Raw genomic sequence first — 21,903 nt, forward strand, 5'->3', positions numbered from 1 at the left:
CTCTCTCTCTGTCTCTGCCTGTCTGTCTCAGTCTGTCTGCCTATCTGTATGTCTGTCTGTCTGTCTCTCTCTCTCTCTCTCTCTCTCTCTCTCTCTCTCTCTCTCTCTCTCTCTCTCTCTCTCTCCCCATATATCTCTGTCTCTCTATCTCTCAATTTATCTCTATATCCCCCCTGTGTGTGTCTCTCTCTGTCTCTCTATCTCTCTATTTATCTCTATGTCCCCCCCTCTATCTGTCTGTGTGTGTCTTTCTCTGTCTGTGTGTGTCTTTCTCTGTCTGTGTGTGTCTATCTCTGTCTCTCTGTCTCTCTCTCTCTCTGTCTCTCCCTGTCTCTCCCTTTCCCTCCCCTCTGTCTCCCCCCTCTCTCTCTCCATATAGATCTGTCTCTCTATCTCTCTATTTATCTCTATGCCCCCCCCCCTCTCTCTCTCTCTCTCTCTCTCTCTCTCTCTCTCTCTCTCTCTCTCTCTCTCTCATATTTTTATTTCACTGTCCTTCTCTTCTTGATTTCATTTCATTTCTTCTTATTATTGTACTTATATCCTGGACAAACACCTCATCTATGTGGATTGACTGTCCAGGACAATAGGTTAGTGGTTAATGAGAGAGAAGTGGGTGTAGTGACCTTACACCTACCCAATGAATTGTTAAAACTCGCTAAAAAAAACTGGGGGTCACGATAGCCGGTACTGGGGCGCAAACCCCCAGTACCTACCGATTGCCTTAACCTCCGTGACCGGTTTCTCTTCTCCCATTCCCATAAATGTCTTTCTTCTCATGAAGGGCCTCGCGAAGTGATTGCAATTGATGACAAATGTCATCTTCTTAATGTCGTTAAGTGGATAGGGATGCCGACCCGCGGGCGGTATGCCAATGTACGTGTGTTATATAGGTATTGTAAACCGGCGCTGATTAAGTGATTGTCACAGATTTCCGGAGAATTTGTCGATGATCCAGCGACAAAAGAACGGCTTAGGTGTACGTCACTATTTTATGCTGTTGTAAAATTCTTTGTTGGGTGGACACAGTGGCACTTATAGCTACACTTGTTTGTAAACTTGTTTCCATCCATCTCCTCTTTAAGTGACAGTTGAGTTGGTAATTTATCAAAGGGAATTAAAGTTGTATTGTCTCTTTAGCCAGGAATTACAAAGCGGCGATGTCTTACTTCTTTTGTTTTTAGTGGTAATGGTCGAGAGCTTTGGTTCATCTTACATATCATAATTTTACATAGCCTCATCAGTCGTTAACCCTCTCAACCCTACAAACCACGTTGGACTGGACAGCCTTGGTACAATGAGACCGGCCTCGATGGCGTCGTGGTTAGGCCATCGGTCTACAGGCTGGTAGGTACTGGGTTTGGATCCCAGTCGAGGCATGGGATTTTTAATCCAGATACCGACTCCAAACACCGAGTGAGTGCTCCGCAAGGCTCAATGGGTAGGTGTAAACCACTTACACCGACCAGTGATCCATGACTGGTTCAACAAAGGCCATGGTTTGTGCTATCCTGCCTGTGGGAAGCGCAAATAAAAGATCCCTTGCTGCTAATCGGAAAGAGTAGCCCATGTAGTGGCGACAGCGGGTTTCCTCTCAAAATCTGTGTGGTCCTTAACCATATGTTTGACGCCATATAACCGTAAATAAAATGTGTTGAGTGCGTCGTTAAATAAAACATTTCTTTCTCTCTTTTTGGTACAATGAACAGGGCAATGGATAAAGTTAATGGTTAAAGGATTAAAGGTACATTGCCATAATTGAAAGTGTCATATTTCGCTGTTTAAATATTTATTTGTGGTAAATAATTCATATTAATCTATGACACACACACATAAACTGTAAACGGAAAAAAATCTATGTCATATATATTCATCAACACAGAGATCAGTTCACTGACCTCAAATAAATATGGATGGTAAACATCTACACGATAACTGACTTTAAACTATACATTTTAAAATAAATTGATTTTGAATAAAAATTAATTATACTTGTTTTGACGCTAAATGTGATGTCAAATGAATATAACAAGATGCAAACCAGTCAAATGGTGCGGGCGACACAATGTATGAACTGAATGCAGCACAATACGGTAGTCAATCCAGAGAACAACAATAACAAAAACAACAAAACAACAATAAAAAAAAAAAAAAAAAAAAAAAAAAAAAACCTATTGGATGTTGGATGTCAACCATATTGTAATTCTGACATATAGTCTTTAAGAGGAAATGGCAGCAAAACATATTTTGTATTCATTTCCACACAGACAGGACAGCACATACCAGAGCCTTTGATATACCAGTCGTGGGTCACTGTTTTGAAAGGAAAAACACCAACCAAAGAATGGGTTCACTGCGTGGGATTCGATCCTGCGACCAAAGCTCCTCAGACGAGTGCTATACCTACTAAGCTACACTCCGCACCCTATAATATACAAGAAAGAAACGAGGAAAGTGTTTATATCATGACTGTAAATCTGGGTGTTTCTCAGTCTATTTCTTACTTTGATGTCGACCAATAGCCAGTTATTCAACTCGTTATTGGCGAGATTAATAGATATGTTTACCTTCAAACGTCTGTGATGGGCAAAACCTTTCCGCGTGGCGACGACAAGACGTGGTCGACGACGCCGCCCATGTGATTTAACCTGGCGACACGACATCACGATCAAAGGTGACTGACGACAACAGATACGTTAGAGTTACACAAACTTCTTCACCTGCAATAATGGAGTTTATAAAATAGCTCTGACAATTAATATATATATATATATATATATATATATATATATATATATATATATATATATATATATATATATATACATATATATTTCACAGGCATATTTTAAATTTTTATTTAGTCGGATATATACCACACAGATAATGAGAGAAGAAACCCACTGCCACCACACCATGTGCTACCTTTTCGATTAGCAGCAAGGAATCTTTTATAAACACCATCCAAAGCCTTTGTTACACAAGATGTGGAATAATAAATACCAACGGGGATCGATCCTAGATCAGTCACGCTTCAGGCTTTACCAGTGGGCTATGTCCCACCCTTATTTTGTTATTTTATGTATGCCATAAAAATTATATGAGATAATAATACATAATTTTAATATTCTACTGTTGCACATTTTCAACGGTTTAAAAAAAAATTAAATGGAAAAAAAAAAAATTAAAATAAAGAAATAAAATAAAATAAAAAATAAAATAAAATAAAAATAAAGTAAAATAAATAAATCGTCAAACAGATAGACATACAAACAAAAAACACCATGTGCTACCTTTTCGATTAGCAGCAAGGAATCTTTTATAAACACCATCCAAAGCCTTTGTTACACAAGATGTGGAATAATAAATACCAACGGGGATCGATCCTAGATCAGTCACGCTTCAGGCTTTACCAGTGGGCTATGTCCCACCCTTATTTTGTTATTTTATGTATGCCATAAAAATTATATGAGATAATAATACATAATTTTAATATTCTACTGTTGCACATTTTCAACGGTTTAAAAAAAAATTAAATGGAAAAAAAAAAAATTAAAATAAAGAAATAAAATAAAATAAAAAATAAAATTAAATAAAAATAAAGTAAAATAAATAAATCGTCAAACAGATAGACATACAAACAAACGAACAGAAGCCAACATACTATCTATTAGTTTTAACAAAGATGACATGACTATAAAACAATACAGATTTTATTTATTAATTTCAATTAATCCCTATCCTTTTGTCCAAGTAATATTCAAGACACGCCGGTCTAAGCAAACACTTGAGATAGTTGGACAACCTGTCCAGGACAACTCTAACCTATCGGTTAACAGTTGTTGAGAAAGGCGTCACGTCGTCGATGTAGTAGCCTAACGAACACTGTAGTTGCGAACCCAGTGTCCTTCAGTCTTAAAGCAAATAGCTTAAGAACCGTAGAACACACACAAAAAACAAAAAAACTAACTAAAAAAACCCCCCCCCCCCCCCCCCCCCCCACAAAACAAACAAAAAAACCCCAAAAAACAAAACGGACGCACGAAACGGGCTCATATAATAACTGCTATTGATGACCATAGGAATAATAATAATCATTATACTAGATACTTAAAGAGACATTCCTGAGTTTGCTGCAGTTTTTAAGATGTTATCGACTAACAGAGACTTTTTAACGATTGTAATTACATATCAAATATATTTTTCGGCATAAAATATCAGTGGCTGTATATTAAATGTGTATCTGATCGTTCTAATATTTGTACTAGGTAAAATTTCATTTTATTTCCTAAAATATTTTTTTTCGTCCGTACGAAATTATTAAAAGATAAAATCCAGTTAGGGCTTCTTACAAATATTAAGATGACCAGAAACACATTGAATATAGAGACACTGATATTCAAAACAAGAACATATATTTAATATTTAAGTTTAATCGTAGAAATATTTTATTAGTCGGAAACATCTTACAATGCAGCAAACTCAGGAATGTCCCTTTAAGATGCTAGATGTAATACTAGATGCTTTTCACTGGAAAGTTTAGATGAGGTGTGGTGGCCTTATACTGATCTTTCCCCCCAAATATATTGTGACCACGTGTAAATAGCCAGGCGTCATTAGTCGAGGCCATTCACACAGCAGCCGTGTATATAGCCACTTCTATTTTAGGTACAAAGATGACGGCTTCCATTGCCGTTGTATTTATGGAATTCATCTTTGTACGCAGTATTTAACACGATGTGTATACGGTAGTCGACAGGATATTATATCTCTTTATTATTATTATTATTATTATTATTTTTATTATTATAACTAGTTAATATATTTGTTTTTTTAATTAAACGATTGTTTTTAGCTTAACCAGTGTATACATTGTATTGTATTATATTGACCTGTGCGTGTTTAGAGTTCCATGCGAAGTGCGGTATCGGGTAAGTAAAAAGAAGGCTATGGGCAGTGCAAATCAAAAGAGGAGAAGCGGTCAGACCGATCAGAAACTGTTGAAACGGCCTCATATATTGTATTATAGATTTTTTTATGCATCCGTTTTCTTTGTCCCGCTCCCGCGCCACTCCAAATATAGAATGCGGGGAAAAGGTATCTAGCCACTGCGCCATCAGTACGGGTATTGGTGAAGCCGGTTTGTTCTTGTGTGGTTCAGTGCTTTGTGAAATAAAATTAAACTATACTGGTAGATAAGACAACCGCGGCGTTGTGTTGTAACTGATCAGTGTGCGGGCGGATCATAACAGATTAACTCGCTCATAATCGCGCAGTTGGTAGGATTATTGGCGGGAACGATGGCGTGCGCAGATTCTGCATCAAGATCAGGAGTGAGATAAATACATGCGAATTCACGATTTTATTCAATTCGGTGAAATGTACACGCCAGTATATTATTAAAGTCAACAATTAACTTCACTTCAAGTGATACATATATATATATATATGTGTGTTCATCTTCATGGGAAGTCTCAAAATACAGAATTTTAATACACGGTGATAGTGTGTATGGGAGAGGGAAAGAGGGAAAGAGAGAGAGAGAGAGAGAGAGAGAGAGAGAGAGAGAGAGAGAGAGAGAGAGAGAGAGAGAGAGAGAGAGAGAGAGAGAGAGAGAGAGAGAGAAATCAGGCGCGTGTAAAGAAATTATGGGGGGGGGGGGGGTCGAGTCATACTCTCCCCAGAAAATATTAGACACGGAAATGGTGCAAGGGAGAAGCAAAGACAGCAGACAGCAGACACAGAGATAGAGAGACAGAGACAGAGGATATAGGGCGTGTATGCGTGTGCGTGAGAGAGAAACAAAGAAAGAAAGAGAAGATAAAGAACAAAACGAAGAAGCTAATGAATAGGGGGAAGGATGAGGCGAAGAAGAGAAAAACAGTTAAGTTAAAAAAAACACTTTTCTTACTCTTACATATTATTAATATCGATACAAACGAACAAGAGCGAAGTGGAAATCCGAGGAGATACGAAAACAGGAATGACTACTTTATTACAACAAACGAAATAGACATAATCTCTTTTTATTTTTTTGGATCACTTCTTACTGAATAATAGCTGTTAGTTATTGATATGTGGGCTAAAATATACCCTTTACATACTAGAACGTACAATTGAATTTCTGACACATCCCCCAGCAAAATCCACTCCAAGAAAAACCTGAAACATTTTCGCATAAAATGTTCTTCCATCATATCAATGTTCTGTCTTTTAAGGCCGATTTAAGAACAGGAAGATGAAAATCAACAAAACTTCCACTCCTTTGAAAAATATCAAGCTTTTGGCGTTAAAATACCAGTATAACCACATTCGCCAATTAAAGGACCACAAAGACACATTTATTGGCTCTAAAAATGGACCAGTTTGCAAGTCCCGCACTAAAAGTGCACCAGTTTGCAAGTCCCGCACTAAAAGAGCAGACGTGTGCAGATAGGTAAATATTTCGGCGTTTGAATTTTCTCTTAATTCATTGATAAGCTTCGCGCCTGGCTTTTTTTTACGAGGTATACACACCTAGTATTTGATGTCGTGGATCAAAGTGACGAAACCCGCCTATCAAGAATTAATAAAATTTTATTCAAGGCGTTTTCAGGCCGTAATTAAAACAACGCGATAACGCAAGGCCACACGCACGCGATTTTGAAAAGTTACTCTTGTGTATAAGTGTTGCGTAAAGGCATCGGAGTTGATTGATTAAAACATATGTATGTTATTTTATTGCTTTTAAAAAACAGATTAGGTACAAGTTTTCCAGCTGACTATGCCTTCTCCGTGACAAATTCATGCAATTTAAAATATGAACACAAAGGAATATTTTTGAGAGAATAAAGGAGAGAAAAAAACAAACCCAAGAAGAAATGAAAGTTGGACGTAGCTTAGTGGTAAAGCGCTCGCCTGATGCGCAGTCGATCTAGGGTCGATCCCCGTCGGTGAGCCCATTGGACTATTTCTCGTTCCAGGCAGTACGCTACGACTGGTATACCAAAGGTCGTGGTATGTGCTATCCTGTCTGTGGGATCCCTTGCTACTAATGCAAAAATGTAGCGAGTTTCCTCTTTAAGACTTATCAAATGTCAAAATTACCAAATGTTTGACATCCAATGGCCAATGATTAATAAATCAATGTGCACTAGTGGTGTCGTTAAAGAAAACAAACTGCGGTAGATAATCTGACTGCAAGTTTGCTCAAATAAAACAGGCAGACAAACACAAGGTATTAAGATTAAGTGCACCGGCATCGGTGATGTTGTGGTTAAGCCATCGGACATAAGGCTGGTAGGTACTGGGTTCGCAGCCCGGTACCGGCTCCACCCAGAGCGAGTTTTAACGACTAATTGGGTAGGTGTAAGACCACTATACCCTCTTCTCTCTCACTTACCACTAACCACTAACAACTAACCTACTGTCTTGGACAGACAGCCCAGATAGCTGACGTGTGTGCCCAGGACAGCGTGCTTGAACCGTAATTAGATATAAGCACGAAAATAAGTTGAAATGAAATGATTAAGTGCACACGAAAACGACCAGACATTATTTACGTGTTGTAATTATAGAGTATGCGTGTCACCGCGCATCTTCATTTTTTAAATGTGTATATAGCTAGTTTGAATTATGTTTTTATATATACTATGAACTCCTGTTGTCATCTTGTCACTGTAAATACCCATTGTACAATTATTCCTCATATGCTGTCGTTTGACGGCCTGAGTGTACCGAAATAAAGTTTCAAGGTTGTGAAGTCACATCTGTTGGCACAATATGCTTTTAAATTGAAAAAGACTTATCGAAAATAAATTTCAAATAAATCACATTTAAGAAATATGCAGTTTATTGATGAAATTATAAAGAAAAGGCTTTCCCATATTAAACATTAATTAACTTTCATGCATAATAATTTTAATGTGTTTTTATTATTAATGATAAATGTATTAAGCGTTAACTATATTTAGCTTAATATTCATTAAAAATATATATTAAAAACTTCAGAGATATTTTTTTGGCATACTTTGGATACGATACGGTAATTTGGATTAAATTAATCTCATTACTCATTAATATCATTTATTATGTAATCAAATAGTCAAGTAGTAGTCCATTTATACTTTCTACAATATGTCTATAAACACTGTGGTAATTTGATGGTGCCAAACTTTGTGGGAAGTCAATCTAGTAATGCAATTTTCATCAACTTAGTCACTATAGTATGAGTAATCGTAATAATACTAATAGCGATCAATATTACAACACAGATGGAAAATGAAATAATAAACAGACCTTGTAATAGCACTATTTTTTTTAAAACCTCATTATTCAGAAATATACATTCATATGATTTATAATATTTTAACAAAACATTTATATAATGTTAACAAAACTTTTTTTTTTTTTTAAATAGCACTAGGCAAAAAATAATATAATAATAACAATGCGAACACTAACGAGAATAATAACAATATAGATAATTATTATTTTTAACAGCAACAATAACAGATACAACAAAAGCCTTAAAATTCATAATAAAATATTAAATAATAAATACAACAGTGGCGGATCTAAGGGGTGCCCAGGGGCCTGACTCCCCGTTAAATTTTTCAACAGTTATATTTTAATTTTATTTACAAAAAACAACAAAAAAACAACAACAAAAAACCTTTGGAGAATCAAAGGAATCCCTTCGGGAACGTTTGTGATATTCGGCCACATGCCATTGGGGACCCCTAAATGGATTTTCTGGATCCGCCACTGTATAACATAAACAATGTGAAACTGCATAACTATATTATTACACATTTCAACATACTTGTTTCACTATTATATACGTTTATATAATTTATATCTGAAGATGTCTCAAGGGAGATACTGTAATTTTGTTAGGCCCATCAACTTACCTTCCTGACGCAGAACCAAACAAACGAAATGAAATACATATTTTTATTTATATACATTTACTGTGATTTTGATTTAAATCAATCTTCGGAAAATCTTATGTATTATTAATAAAATATGTTGAGTTTTTAACTTGAAATTAAAGGTCCATAGTTGATTTTTTTAAAACCCCAGCTAAATATGATAATTATGAAGGTGTTAGGACTATACAGAATTCATCACATAAATTGTACATTTTTGCTTCTCCACTTTTAAAAATAAATAATCTATTTCCCTATGCATATTTTCAACAGATATAATTTCAAACAATAAATGCATTAATAGCTAAATAAACATAAATCAGAATAGACCAACGCAATAAAAATACCAGTAGATAAATAATAATAATTAAAAAATAATATTGCGATTATTTTCTTCTAAATTTTGAAAAAGCAGAGAAAAACTGAAGGCTTGAAATGAATATCATAATTCGCTTTACTTGAAAAGGGGGTGTGGGGGTAAAAAAAAAAAGAAAAAAAAAAAGATGAAAAAAATCTGTGGTGAGAGATCAAATAAAGAAACATCTAGTCAGTCAGTGACGAGCGCGTGCGTGCGTGCGTGATCCTGCCAACAGCTGGCCAGACCGGAGACCTGGACTAGCGGATTGCGCCGTAAACTCTGATTTTGCCCTAAGTACCCGTTATTACGGTGATTTTTATTACCCCTTGGGGCGAAACAGTGACGAACCGCTCGCGCAGTCACATCCAATTACGGGTACGCTGAGCGTGATCGGAAACACTGGTCGCTCTAGCGCGCACACAATTCTTTCTAACTTCCAGTCCGCGCGCACAAATTACGCCGACGAGGGAAAACGAACGAGAATTCGGACTCGAAGAGAGAAAGTGCAACGGATAGAAAAAGTAAATTGGAAACCACCGAATTAATAATCTAAATAAGAAAGGTGTAAAATTCGTAGCTTTATTATTAGTATCGCGGTAGAAACGAACTCCCAGGTGAACTAATCACCTGCATGACGCATGTAAAATAATGAGGTGGATGAATAATAACAGGAAATAATGGCGGTTCCATTGACCAATCAAAATGCTTGTCTTATAATGATGAATTTTGATTTGTGTTCATATTAAATCCAAGTGTTGAGGGTATAGGGGTGGAGACTTGGAGATGGGCACTTCAAAGCTGACCACACGAAGACAGAAAGATTTTTATTTTCAAAATTTAAATTAAAAAATAAAATGGATATTAATATTGTAAAAGTGCGACCCATTTTGAAATATATTTTTTAATATCAAATGCAAACACAAAAGGTTACATGAATCATAATGTGTATTTTAAAAATTGTTCATTCATTTTTCAGAAAAGATGATCCTTTAGTGATCATTCTTGGTATATCTAAAACAATTGTTAAAACCCCCAAACAACAGCCACAGCAGCAGTGATATCTAAAACAATTGTTAAACCCCCAAACAACAGCCACAGCAGCAGTGATAGCAAACACACTCATCAATATATCAAACCACAACCAAGCAGTAACAAAAATTAAAAACAAGCAACAAAAATGAGTTATCCATCATATTTGATAGAAAATAAGATTATCTACATAGTAAACAGTCCTAGAATATGATATTTTAAGACACACTTGTTATATTAAAACTATTGCAAAGACCTCTCTATGACTCAGATATGGCAGCTCCAAACTTCAAGTGACGATTTCTCAAAATGAGGTTGTAATTCTCCAGCCACAAAATACCCACACACCTAAAAAATAACCTCCCCACAAAAAGACCGAACTCCCCAATAGGCCTAAGTACTGCGTCAAAAAAAGTAAAAAAAAAAAGAAGAAAAAAAGCACCGAAGAATATTCTAAAAAATATATAAAAAATCCAAGAAAACATCAACTCTACAATCTACAAAAAACAACAACAACCCCCAAACAAACAAATAAAAAAGAAAAAACAAACAAACGAAACCCTTGAATAACCCACAACCCGGATGTATTTTGACTGCGATGCTTATCGGCGGCAATGTGTTCTTGTTATTCACGTGTAGTATTTTAATTTAGGCGAACGAAACACGTTCCCGAAAATCGATTTATTTAATTACTGCTTGTCGTGTGGTGAACAGAGGCGAGTGTGTGTGTTATTATAATACAGTCCATTATTGTTTTTTAATTGTTTAATGTTGTCGTGGATCCCAGTCAGCGATAAATAGTAATAGAATTTAGTTTTTAATGTACGCCTAACCTGCTACAGCAAACAGCTCTGATAACGAGTCACCCGTCTTAATAGGCCAAGTTGGCGCCTGCTTAATGCAGGCTTGTTTGAATATGAATGAATGAATGAATGAATAAATAAGTGGGTTGGTAAGTGAGTGAGTGAATGAATGAATGAGAGAATGATTAAATAAATAAATTGATGGATGGATGCACCTAACCTACCTAGAAAAAAGGACCGATCCTTGAAAAAAAAATTGGATTTGTTATTTAAAAAACAAAAAAGTTAAATTTTTGTTTTGTTTGTTTGTTTGTTTTTTTGTTTGTTTTTTTAATTTGGATTTTGTTTTTAGAATGCCCAGTCTAAAAGCGCCAAAATGTTTTAGTTTTTTAAAAATAAAAGTAAGTAATAATTAATATTTTGATTGCGCAAATAAATTTATAAAGCCCCACTAAATTTTTCTTTTGGCCGTAAAGTTCAAAATTGCCCTGATATTTCTGTCCCGGGTCAGACCACTGGTTATCCAGAGACCGGACCCGGGACAGACATGCTCGAAACTCTAATGGTATATGAGCATGTAAATGAATATTGGAATTGGAATTTCTTTTAATGTTCATGTGAAAATAGCATATATACAACATTTTATCTGGACCCGTAGGGGTGAATGTAGTAAAATAAAATCAACAAAAACAAAACAAAGAACCCCCCCCCAAAAAAAAAAACCCCACAAAAAAACCCCACCCAAACAAACAACAACAACAATCCCAAACAGACCCTGCCGACCTACACTACCTAATTTTTCCTTGCACGTTCCCTAAAACTCACAGTTTGTTTTTTAAAAGCCTGATTATATGAAAAATGCTTGCCATTAAAATGATTCTTGTATATTCACCCCTCCCCATGTGGCCATTTATGAAATAGTCGTAAACCAGTCAATTTGTTAACAGTTCATAAATATTTTCGTAGCAATATACATACAAGTATTCGTAAAACAACTAATTCATGTGATTATATATGAAGTATAGAAAAGCCATTATATTTTATTGCTTTCAATATATAAAATAAATAAATCTAACTAAAACATTAAAAGCATGTACGTAATAATGAAGTTAAGACCACCACCTCTAACAACAACAACAACAAAAACAAAACCAAAACAATCTACGGTTAATTACATGTAATAAGATATTTTAATATTACATGAGACAGTATTTCCCAACATTAAAAGATGCCATATTTTTCTTTTTAAAAAAAAATCTTTACTGACATAATGAAATTAAATAATTTATGAGACGCGTTGGAAGCGTGCAAAGTCTCCTCAACTCAACAGCCAATTTTATAGTCAAATTAGAAATACATGCCACACTTTTTTGTTACAACTTACAAGCAGTTTTTCCGTTGGTTGTAACCTGTTTAACTAGTTTTCTAAAAAAAAAAAGCATGCATTAAATCTCCCATATTTCATATCATATAAAAGAAGAATTGGTGTACTTCATTTTGTTACCTGTTATATTAAAATATAATAAAGGGTTCGGAAAATATACTTATTTTACATTAGTAATACATGGGATGTTAGCATCGGTCGCACCTTTTGACGTCACGTCATTAAGATATAGCTGACCCCATCTCCCCCCCCCCCCCCCAAAAAAAAAATCAATAAAAAATAAATCAGTCATTTTCTAATGTTTTGTTTACTACCACCAAAAATATATATTAGTAAAATACCTGATATGTATTAAACATGAAATAAAAACCAAACATCATCATCATCAAATCATCATCACCAACAACAACAACACAACGAAACAAGAACAGAAATTATACATCTACTTGTAGAACTCGTGGCATTTTTTTTTTGTATTTAATTTTTTTTTTGTTTTTTTGTTTTTTAGAAATTCCCCAATTTTCATCTGAATTGCTTAAAGACACACAATCTATTTTTACATGAACTCGTCTAAGTTCCGCCCCCGACTGCCAGGTGATAATATGCAGAATATCCCTGAATTAATAAAACTATAATGACAGTTTATATTAAGCTATCATTTAATATAAAATCTTATTTTTAATAACATTTTTAAAAACATGAAAATTAGTCTAACACAATACAACTTATATAAAAAAACACACAATAATAATACAAAAAAATCGACTACTACTCCTAAAATTTCAGGATGACATTAATCAACCTGAGAAAAGTATAATTAATCTCTGAAATGTCTAAATGATCGCTGAAAAATGGAATTAATCCCTGAAAATGTGGAACTAATCGCCAGATCCAAAGAGAAAACTACCCTGCGGCAAGCTGTTGCAGACGGAAAATTAAATCGCGGGAAAACGCAGCAGAATTGTCTCGCGCGCACGTGCCGTCGGGTGATCGCGACGTGGGATACGGTTGCAAGGTCACGTGATTCGAAACGTGATTTGCGAACGACGGAGCGATCTATGGGGCTTTTTTTCTTTTTTCTTCCGACATTTCACGCCTCGTGATGTTGTTTAAATTCAGTGGGCGGACAGGCAAACACAAAAACCGCCTATATTGTCTGTTGTGAATACGATGATTCTGCGGCTGCTTTACGTTCAATATGGTCTCAGCTGGAAGCCTCTTGTCCGTACAGAATTTAAAGAAGTCGGAGGACAAAAAATAAATGCGTTGCGTTTTATGAAAAATAACAAATTAATTACGGCGAAGTGCCTAGGTGTGTAAGAGTTATTTATTTCTGTGGCACTGGGGAGGCTTATTTGACGAGAAACTGATGTGATACAGCCGTGACCGTGCACTCGGATGACACTTGTAATCTTTTACAAAAACGTCACCGGAATCCCGCCTCGTTTCTCGCCGGGGTAAGCCCTCGTATGCATGACGCGACGATCCCAGCCAGCCAATCACAGCCGGCCTCTCATAATCATTATCTCCCCCGTGTTAGAGCATATTGAAGCGAATTGTCAAGCTCACGGGATCTACTATTCGACTGAAACCCTGGCCAATTTTTTAAAAATATATTTCGTAGTAGCGTCTGGACTTGATGATTTTCCCCAGTTCCAGCCGGGACCAAAGCGCCATGGCTTTTAACCCTCTGTTTCTACAGCGGCCTATGGACTACGCGATGGGGTCGCTCTTAGGGCAGCACCCCTACCTTCCTGGGGTCGCCTTCCACCCTACGGGTCTGACGGCGCCCATGTTGCCCAAGTTCCAACAGGCGATGGCTAGGTCGCCACTCATGCCCGGGGACTTCCTGCCCCACCCCCAGCCGTACAGGCCGTTCCGGGGACTGGAACCCACGGACCAGGATATCCAGGATGACCCCAAGGTGGAACTGGACAGCAGAGACTTGTGGGAGAGTTTTCACCGCCACGGAACCGAGATGGTCATAACGAAATCTGGGAGGTAAGTCGTCGTCGTCGTCGTCGTCGTCGTAGTAGTAGTAGTAGTGATAGTAGTGATAGTAGTAGTAGTAGTAGTAGTAGTAGTAGTAGTAGTAGTAGTAGTAGTAGTAGTAGTAGTAGTAGTAATAGTAGTAGTAGTAGTAGTAGTAGTTTCGTCTATATTTACGTTGTAAGCTTTACCACGAAAGCTTGTAAACACAAGATGAGTCAATTATCATTCAATACGTATAGTATAAAATAAATACTGTGACACTATTGACATTAAAAATACGGAACCTTCACCCATAAAATATTATTCTCTCCCTCATTCTAACACCCTTGAGGAATATATATATTTAAAAAAAAAAAAAACATATTTTGCTGAAATATTGTAGTATATGAAGGCGCATGTAGTATATTTAAATATATTATTATTAATATACATTTGAGTTTTGTGTCAAAGTGTTATGAGTTTGGCTTTAATTTCTGTTTCAAATGACACATGACAAGCACATGCATATACATACAGGTACGCACACGTAACACATGAAGGCGCATGTATTCTATTTAAATATATTATTATTAATATACATTTGAGTTTTGTGTCAGTGTAATTTCTGTTTCAAATAACACATGACAAGCACATACATATACACACAGGTACGCACACGCAAACGCACACGTACACACACACACACACAAACACACACACACACACACACACACAGAGAGAGAGAGAGAGAGAGAGAGAGAGAGAGAGAGAGAGAGAGAGAGAGAGAGAGAGAGAGAGAGAGAGAGAGAGAGAGAGAGAGAGAGACAGACAGACAGACAGACAGACAGACAGACACGCAATCATAGACACAAGCACACACAAATCCCTAGAGATACACACAATATCCACCCTGGGTATTTAAACATGGTTGTTATGTCAAACGATGGAATGCACGCCTATACAACTCATGTGTTATTCTCCCATTAAATTATTAGTAGTAGCGTGTGTACGTAGACAGGTTTCATACAAAAGGCAGATCGAACGAACATATTGTATTTCCATATTTACAAGCCAGTTGATAAGGAAATCCATATTTATTACATATATGTCTGTGTATAGTTTATTTATTACACATATTTAATTTCCCTATTGTTTAGCTTCGACTGCATGCAGCAGTACCACATGTGAAACATGTAACAAATATTTGCATGATATACATACAAACTGACACATGCAGGTACAACTATTGATACAGAATCGTGAATTTTGAAAGCTATTAAAATATTTGATTAAATTGTTAATGAAAATAGTTGGCCATCAATATATATATATATATATATATATATATATATATATATATAAAATTATTATTGCTTGATACACCTGCTTTGATAATTATATTTAGATATATATGAATAAGTATCATCTTCATTCTATTATTAAAATAGACTTGAATAATAAAATATATGGTGACGTTTGCACATCCATATTTCTGTTTTGTTTTTGTTTTAATTATAAGTATTTCAAGATATTATGCAGAATGACATATTTATTTACTAGCATATGAATAAACAAACAGAAATAAAATGTAATGATTACAGATGAGAGGGAATATAGATCTCCTGGCAAATTATTTTTTAAAACTCACAAAGAGTAAAAAATTATAAGGCATTTATTAAAATATAACTTAATTATTCAGTGCGAGTATGTAAACTTTTTTTTATGATTTGTAGACATATAGCCAGTCTTAATGTAAAACGAAATGATAAAGAATCACAAAATTAATATTTAAAAACATCGTTCTTTTAACCATATTAACTGAGCATTAATATCACTTTTGTAAATATTATTAATTCTACATGCTGACAAATTAATTCATTTAAATGATGCAGTTTTATTAATTATTTTAATAATATGGCACCATAAAAACGTAAACACATAAATACATCTATTTATTAACCTAGATTACACGTTTTATTTTTGAAATCCACTCACTACAGAGTAATTGAAACAATACCCAATGAAGCATAGCTAACGTAACATTCAAAACATTACAGACAACTACACACAGTTCGTGTAAACGTACACTGTTATCTGATAAAGGAAAAAAATATACTTCTATGTAAATGTATATGGAACGAATAGCTGAAATAACCTGTATTCAATTGTGTTGTTTAAGCACATTTAAAATATAATACATTTTAATGAATTATATTACTTTATTACCATAGTATAATAAATTGTTCACTTCTGTACAAATACATCTATGACAAATTATTTGTGAACATATTTTAATAGTGTGTCAATATAGTTTTGAAAAGTAATAATAAAAAAATTAAACGTTGTACTAAAAATTAAAGCTGGTATTGTTACCTGATATATTTATAGATAAAACAGGAGTAACGATTTAATTTTTTTTTATACATCATCACTAATACAATAATGGGGATATCAATACATTTACAGGTATATCTAAAATATGTATATTATTTTCCAAGAAGTACTAATGGATTTTATTTGTGTACAATAAACGTTTAAAAAATGTAACTCTAAATATACTTAGTAAAACAGAAAACCCCCAGTATTATTGTAAACAAAACTTTAAAGAAATTCACAAATACTGTTTAAAAGATTATATAAAATAACAATATTTTGTTTTTGTTTTAGAAAGCAGTCTTGACATGTTTTCCATTTTCATAAATACAATGAAGATAACAGATCTAGTAATAAAAATACAAACACCTTTTTTCATTAATTAATCTATAATGTTATTTAATAACAATCCAAAAGGAAATTTATTTGTGAAATATTTATCACATATTTAAATGTATATATGGAAATTTAACAGTTGTATCCAGATATATACATTTAATTAATGATAGTTTGTTTGTTTTGTTTAACGACATCACTAGAGCACATTGATTTTTTAATTAATGATACAGGTTTATATTCATATATGAAAACTTAAAATGTTTATCCAGATATATACATTTAACTAATGATACAGGTATATATTCATATTTAACAATTTTATCCATATTATATATATTTAATTTATATTTTAAATTTCAACAATTGTATCGTATACCATACTTCTTCATAAACATCTAATAACAGATTTAAATCGATCGAGTTGTACTGCAAAATAAAATATAACATTCATACCAATGTTCACTAAATCCCCTTTTTAAAGGGTTGCATATATTGATATAGAATATAAGGTTTTACAGCACAGTATTTTAGTTTTCCTGGAATTCTATACAGAACTTTATTTGTTTGCATTACCATAGTTTGACACCCAATAGCCGATGTATTTTTCATGCTGGGGTGTCGTTAATCATTCATTCATTCATTCATTCATTCATTCTATACATTCATTCATTCATTCATTCATTCTATACAGAACAGAACAGAATTTAATTTTTTCACCAAACAGACATATAATTATACTGACAGACATTGTGTGATGAGGTTGTATGCAGTCGGTATGTCAGTCACAACACATCTCATCAGATATAACCGGTATTTTAATAATAGATAGAGCTACCTGCTTCTCTTTGTTGATTTACAGTCGTACCTGTTTATAGAGAGCCCCCAAGAGACCGACAACATGTGACCTTTGTACGCATGCAACCTTTCAACAGAGGTAAATTCGTACATCTGTAACAGGATGACGTAATTATTGGAATGTCCTGAGAAAAGACATGATGGTTATCATAATGCGATGTTATCTATCAAGGGTTAGAATTGTCTAAATTAAGGAAAATCTATTTCACCATTACATTCTATTTAGCAGATTTATGAAACCCCAAAAGCGCTATTTGATATTGTGTTCTGCATTTTAGTTTGTCTAAGCGTATTTATATATGTGGTATGCGTATTGTAATATCTTCTAAATAACAATTTGTATTTTTGAATAATGTATATCAAATCAGTATTATGTTTACCACATGTATATCACTGAGAGTACCGAATTACAACATGCATATCAGATCACACAAGAAATGCGAATACATGAACAAAATATTATTCTTATTTTTTTTTCATTATAAAATGAATTCGGTAGATGAAAAATGGGTCTAACATGTTCACAGATATTGTTAATTTTAATAGACACAAAAATGTCTGTGATTCAAACAATAATTTTAAATAAAACTAAATTAATATTCAATATATATATATATATATATCAGTTATTAGTTTATCATATCAAATCTAATTATGGTATCATAGTTTTATATATATATCGTATTACATACTATGTACATAGCATTAGGTGTATATCACAGCTCATCATTATTTTTATTTGGATAAAATGTATGATTAAAAACTAATCAATTTATTACACTGCTAAAACAAAAACCCCAAACCACCCCAAAACCCCCAGAAACAACAACGCACAATCAAAGCCACAAACCTTTTCCTTTCAGCATTTTTCCACTCGTTCCGCTCCCCCCCTCCCCCCATAATCGTATATTAGGATATTTTGTAAAACGACATAATTGATAAAACTGAATTAAAAAACTTTGTTTATTTTATTGTAATTAATAATATGCAGGAATGATAAAGAAATGGCACGTTGCACACATATTTTAAATACTGAATACTATGAAACATTCTGTTGATGGTTTTTAAAGTTTAGTCTTTAAAAGAAAATTCATTAACGGGTCGCGACAAACAATATTATTGAAATAAAGTTGTCCTTTTTTTTTCAAAGCCTTGATTAATCTATGCAATTTTTTTTCAGCGCATATCAAACTATTAGCAGGGCAGTACTTAGCCAAAATATCGGAGGGGGGGGGGGGGGGCAGTAAAAATAATAGGATGTCCCCCAGCTTAAAAAAAGAAGAAAAAAAGAGAGCATTTTAAAACTAAGTATGGACATTGTTTTCGGGGATGGGGGCGGCTATAGATCTCCAGCCCGCACTGGCTACGACCCTGTAGTTAATTCATTAGTGAATTATTGTAACAGAGAGAGAGAGAGAGAGAGAGAGAGAGAGAGAGAGAGAGAGAGAGAGAGAGAGAGAGAGAGAGAGAGAGATAAAAAACCGTTACGCTTATCAGTATTTAGTCTGCCAAAAACCGGACGTAAGGTTCCAAAGCGCGGAATGATTTAAAACACCGGGTTGAAGACTATCTGTCGTTGGCTGGATTTGTCAAAGTTTATATTATTTCATACAGATGGAATGTGACTTTATAAACATTTTGTTGTTAATTTGCCGATCCCATTTGAGAATCTGCTTGTTTAGTTTATCAATGAATCAAAGAAAGGAAAACACAAGAAGAACTCCACGCGCAGTTTAAAATAACATTATCTGTAGCGTGTTAAGTGCATATTTTAGTTACCCGTGTAACAGAAACATGAAGTAAAAAGGAAAAAAAAGAAAAAAGAAAGAAAAGAAAAATGAGAAGAGGAAGAGAGAGACAGAGAGAAAATTGTTTTACTCCACCGAGAAAATTAAATTAAAAAGGAACAGGACTTTTCGTTCTATTTATCTGTCTGTCTGTCTTTCTATCTTTCCTCCATAGCAGCCTACCTACCTACCTACCTACTAATCTACCTACATATGTATCTATATATCCATCCATCCATCCATCCATCCATCCATCCATCCATCCATCCCCCGTCCCTGCCTCCATCCTCCTGCATCCATCCTTCATCCATGCATCCATCCATGCATCCATGCATCCATGCATCCATTTTCTTTTGTTCGTTTTCTCCTTTTCTTTTCTTTTTTCTTTCTGTCTGTCTATTTATACGGACATGTGTTTGCATGCGTGCATATGTATTTGAGTGAATGTGTATGTGTGTTTTCTCTCTACCCCCCCCTCTCTCTCTCGCTCTCTCTCTCATATATATATATATATATATATATATATATGTGTGTGTGTGTGTGTGTGTGTGTGTGTGTGTGTGTAGTGTATGAGTTTGTGTGGTATATGCGTATAGTGTATGTTTACGTGGAATGCGTTTTATGTACATTTATTTATTTATTCACTCACTCGTTTATTTAATATTTATTTTATCCAAGGATAATAATTAGACACAGAGTAAATATCGACCGCATCAGTGTTATTGTTGTAACAAATTACTATCGATTTATTTTGGAACATTTAAGTTAGAAACGAAGCTACCTGCACTCTTGACATATGCTATAAATAAGAGGCGATGTTATCGACAATAGTAACGAGAATTGAATAACGTTGTAACACGGTGTGTGTACCTATAACAAAACAATAGACGTGCAATGGTGTGCAAACTGTAAACGTCAAGTTGATTTCTTGTTTAGTGCATGCACCATGGCCTGAATGATGGGAATATTAAACGAATAAGCAAGGGCGGTTCCAGGTTTTTGCGCAGGGGTGTTCATTATCTGAAAAAAAGGATACCTAATATATTTTTAAGGTGATTTCTTGGATAAGTTTTATTGAATAATTTGTGAATTTGAAACGAAATGAATGGATGGTTAATGACAATCTTACATAAATGACCTCCCCCCCAAGAACCCCCCAAACCCCAACAACCCCCAACAACAATAACAAACAAAAACAAACAAACAAAAAGCAAAACAAAATATGTTGAATGTCAAAGAAGAGTAAAATAACTATGTATGTGTGAGTGTGTGTGTGTGTGTATGTGTGTGTGTGTGTGTGTTGTGTGTATATATATATATATATATATATATATATATATATATATATATATATATATTTAATAAAAATTGAATGTGCTACAAAGTAAAATAGTGTGTACAGAGCTGCTCTAGACCAAAATATAAATATACAGATAAATGATTTCCCAAAATGTCTCACAAAACGAGTATGTTTCATCATCTAAGAAATTAAGAATTTGCAGAGCCCACCATGAAAATAATGATTAAATGCTCCCCTAACTTAGATTATGGGGAGCCATTTAAGATATTACTATACTGATTCTATAGAAATTACCAGGTGAGCTAAAAGCTAAAAACTACTCTCGTTGAACTAATCTCAGACGAATGATGGGGAACCAAAGTGATAGCGAGATCGGAATTGTTTTTATTACGAATATATCTGTTTTATTTTTTTATATTGCGATATTTCTGCGATACGGTACAACCCAAACAATAGTGATTTTAAAATAGCAACATGCACATTCAGTGAATTATAGATTTGTCTCATTATTAAAGTCTGTGTAATAATTGTACCAATGTCATGTTAAACTAGTGATACAAAATTAAAGATGTTTCATTTTAATATTCACCATTGGGTTTCAGTTATTATAATCTCCAAGAAATAGTTAACCATTCTAAACAAGGGCGTGTCTAATATCATATATATATATATATATATATATATATATATATATAGAAGAATTACTACATTAATTTGTTTTCGGAAGTTGCAACATTTATGAAATGAGTTTGTGAAAGATTTTATTTCCCAAGTGCAAGCGAAGGGAATAATATT

The 21,903-nt window shown here is 34.3% G+C and overlaps 1 protein-coding gene and 1 long non-coding RNA gene across 3 annotated transcripts in view; one reads left to right on the forward strand and one right to left on the reverse strand.

Annotated features, from left to right (window-relative positions):
* Positions 1-2,188: 2,188 nt before the first annotated feature.
* LOC121368120 overlaps positions 2,189-21,903 on the reverse strand; it is a 63,376-nt gene continuing 43,661 nt past the window's right edge. Inside the window, exon 3 of the long non-coding RNA XR_005957477.1 lies at positions 2,189-2,720. This is a non-coding gene — a long non-coding RNA (uncharacterized LOC121368120). The remainder of the gene's footprint in view (positions 2,721-21,903) is intronic.
* Positions 5,689-21,903, forward strand: part of LOC121368118 (T-box transcription factor TBX2-like) — a 48,676-nt gene continuing 32,461 nt past the window's right edge. Inside the window, exon 1 of one of the 2 annotated variants that reach the window (XM_041492693.1) lies at positions 5,689-5,883. In XM_041492693.1, the coding sequence (XP_041348627.1) occupies positions 5,861-5,883 (23 nt within the window). In that variant the 5' untranslated portion in view covers positions 5,689-5,860. Of the gene's footprint in view, positions 5,884-13,608; positions 14,485-21,903 lie in introns of those variants that run through there. The other variant, XM_041492691.1, reaches the window with a different exon arrangement.

The sequence above is a fragment of the Gigantopelta aegis genome, chromosome 3 (genome assembly GCF_016097555.1).
Source record: "Gigantopelta aegis isolate Gae_Host chromosome 3, Gae_host_genome, whole genome shotgun sequence".
In the NCBI taxonomy this organism is placed as follows: Eukaryota; Metazoa; Mollusca; class Gastropoda; order Neomphalida; family Peltospiridae; genus Gigantopelta; species Gigantopelta aegis.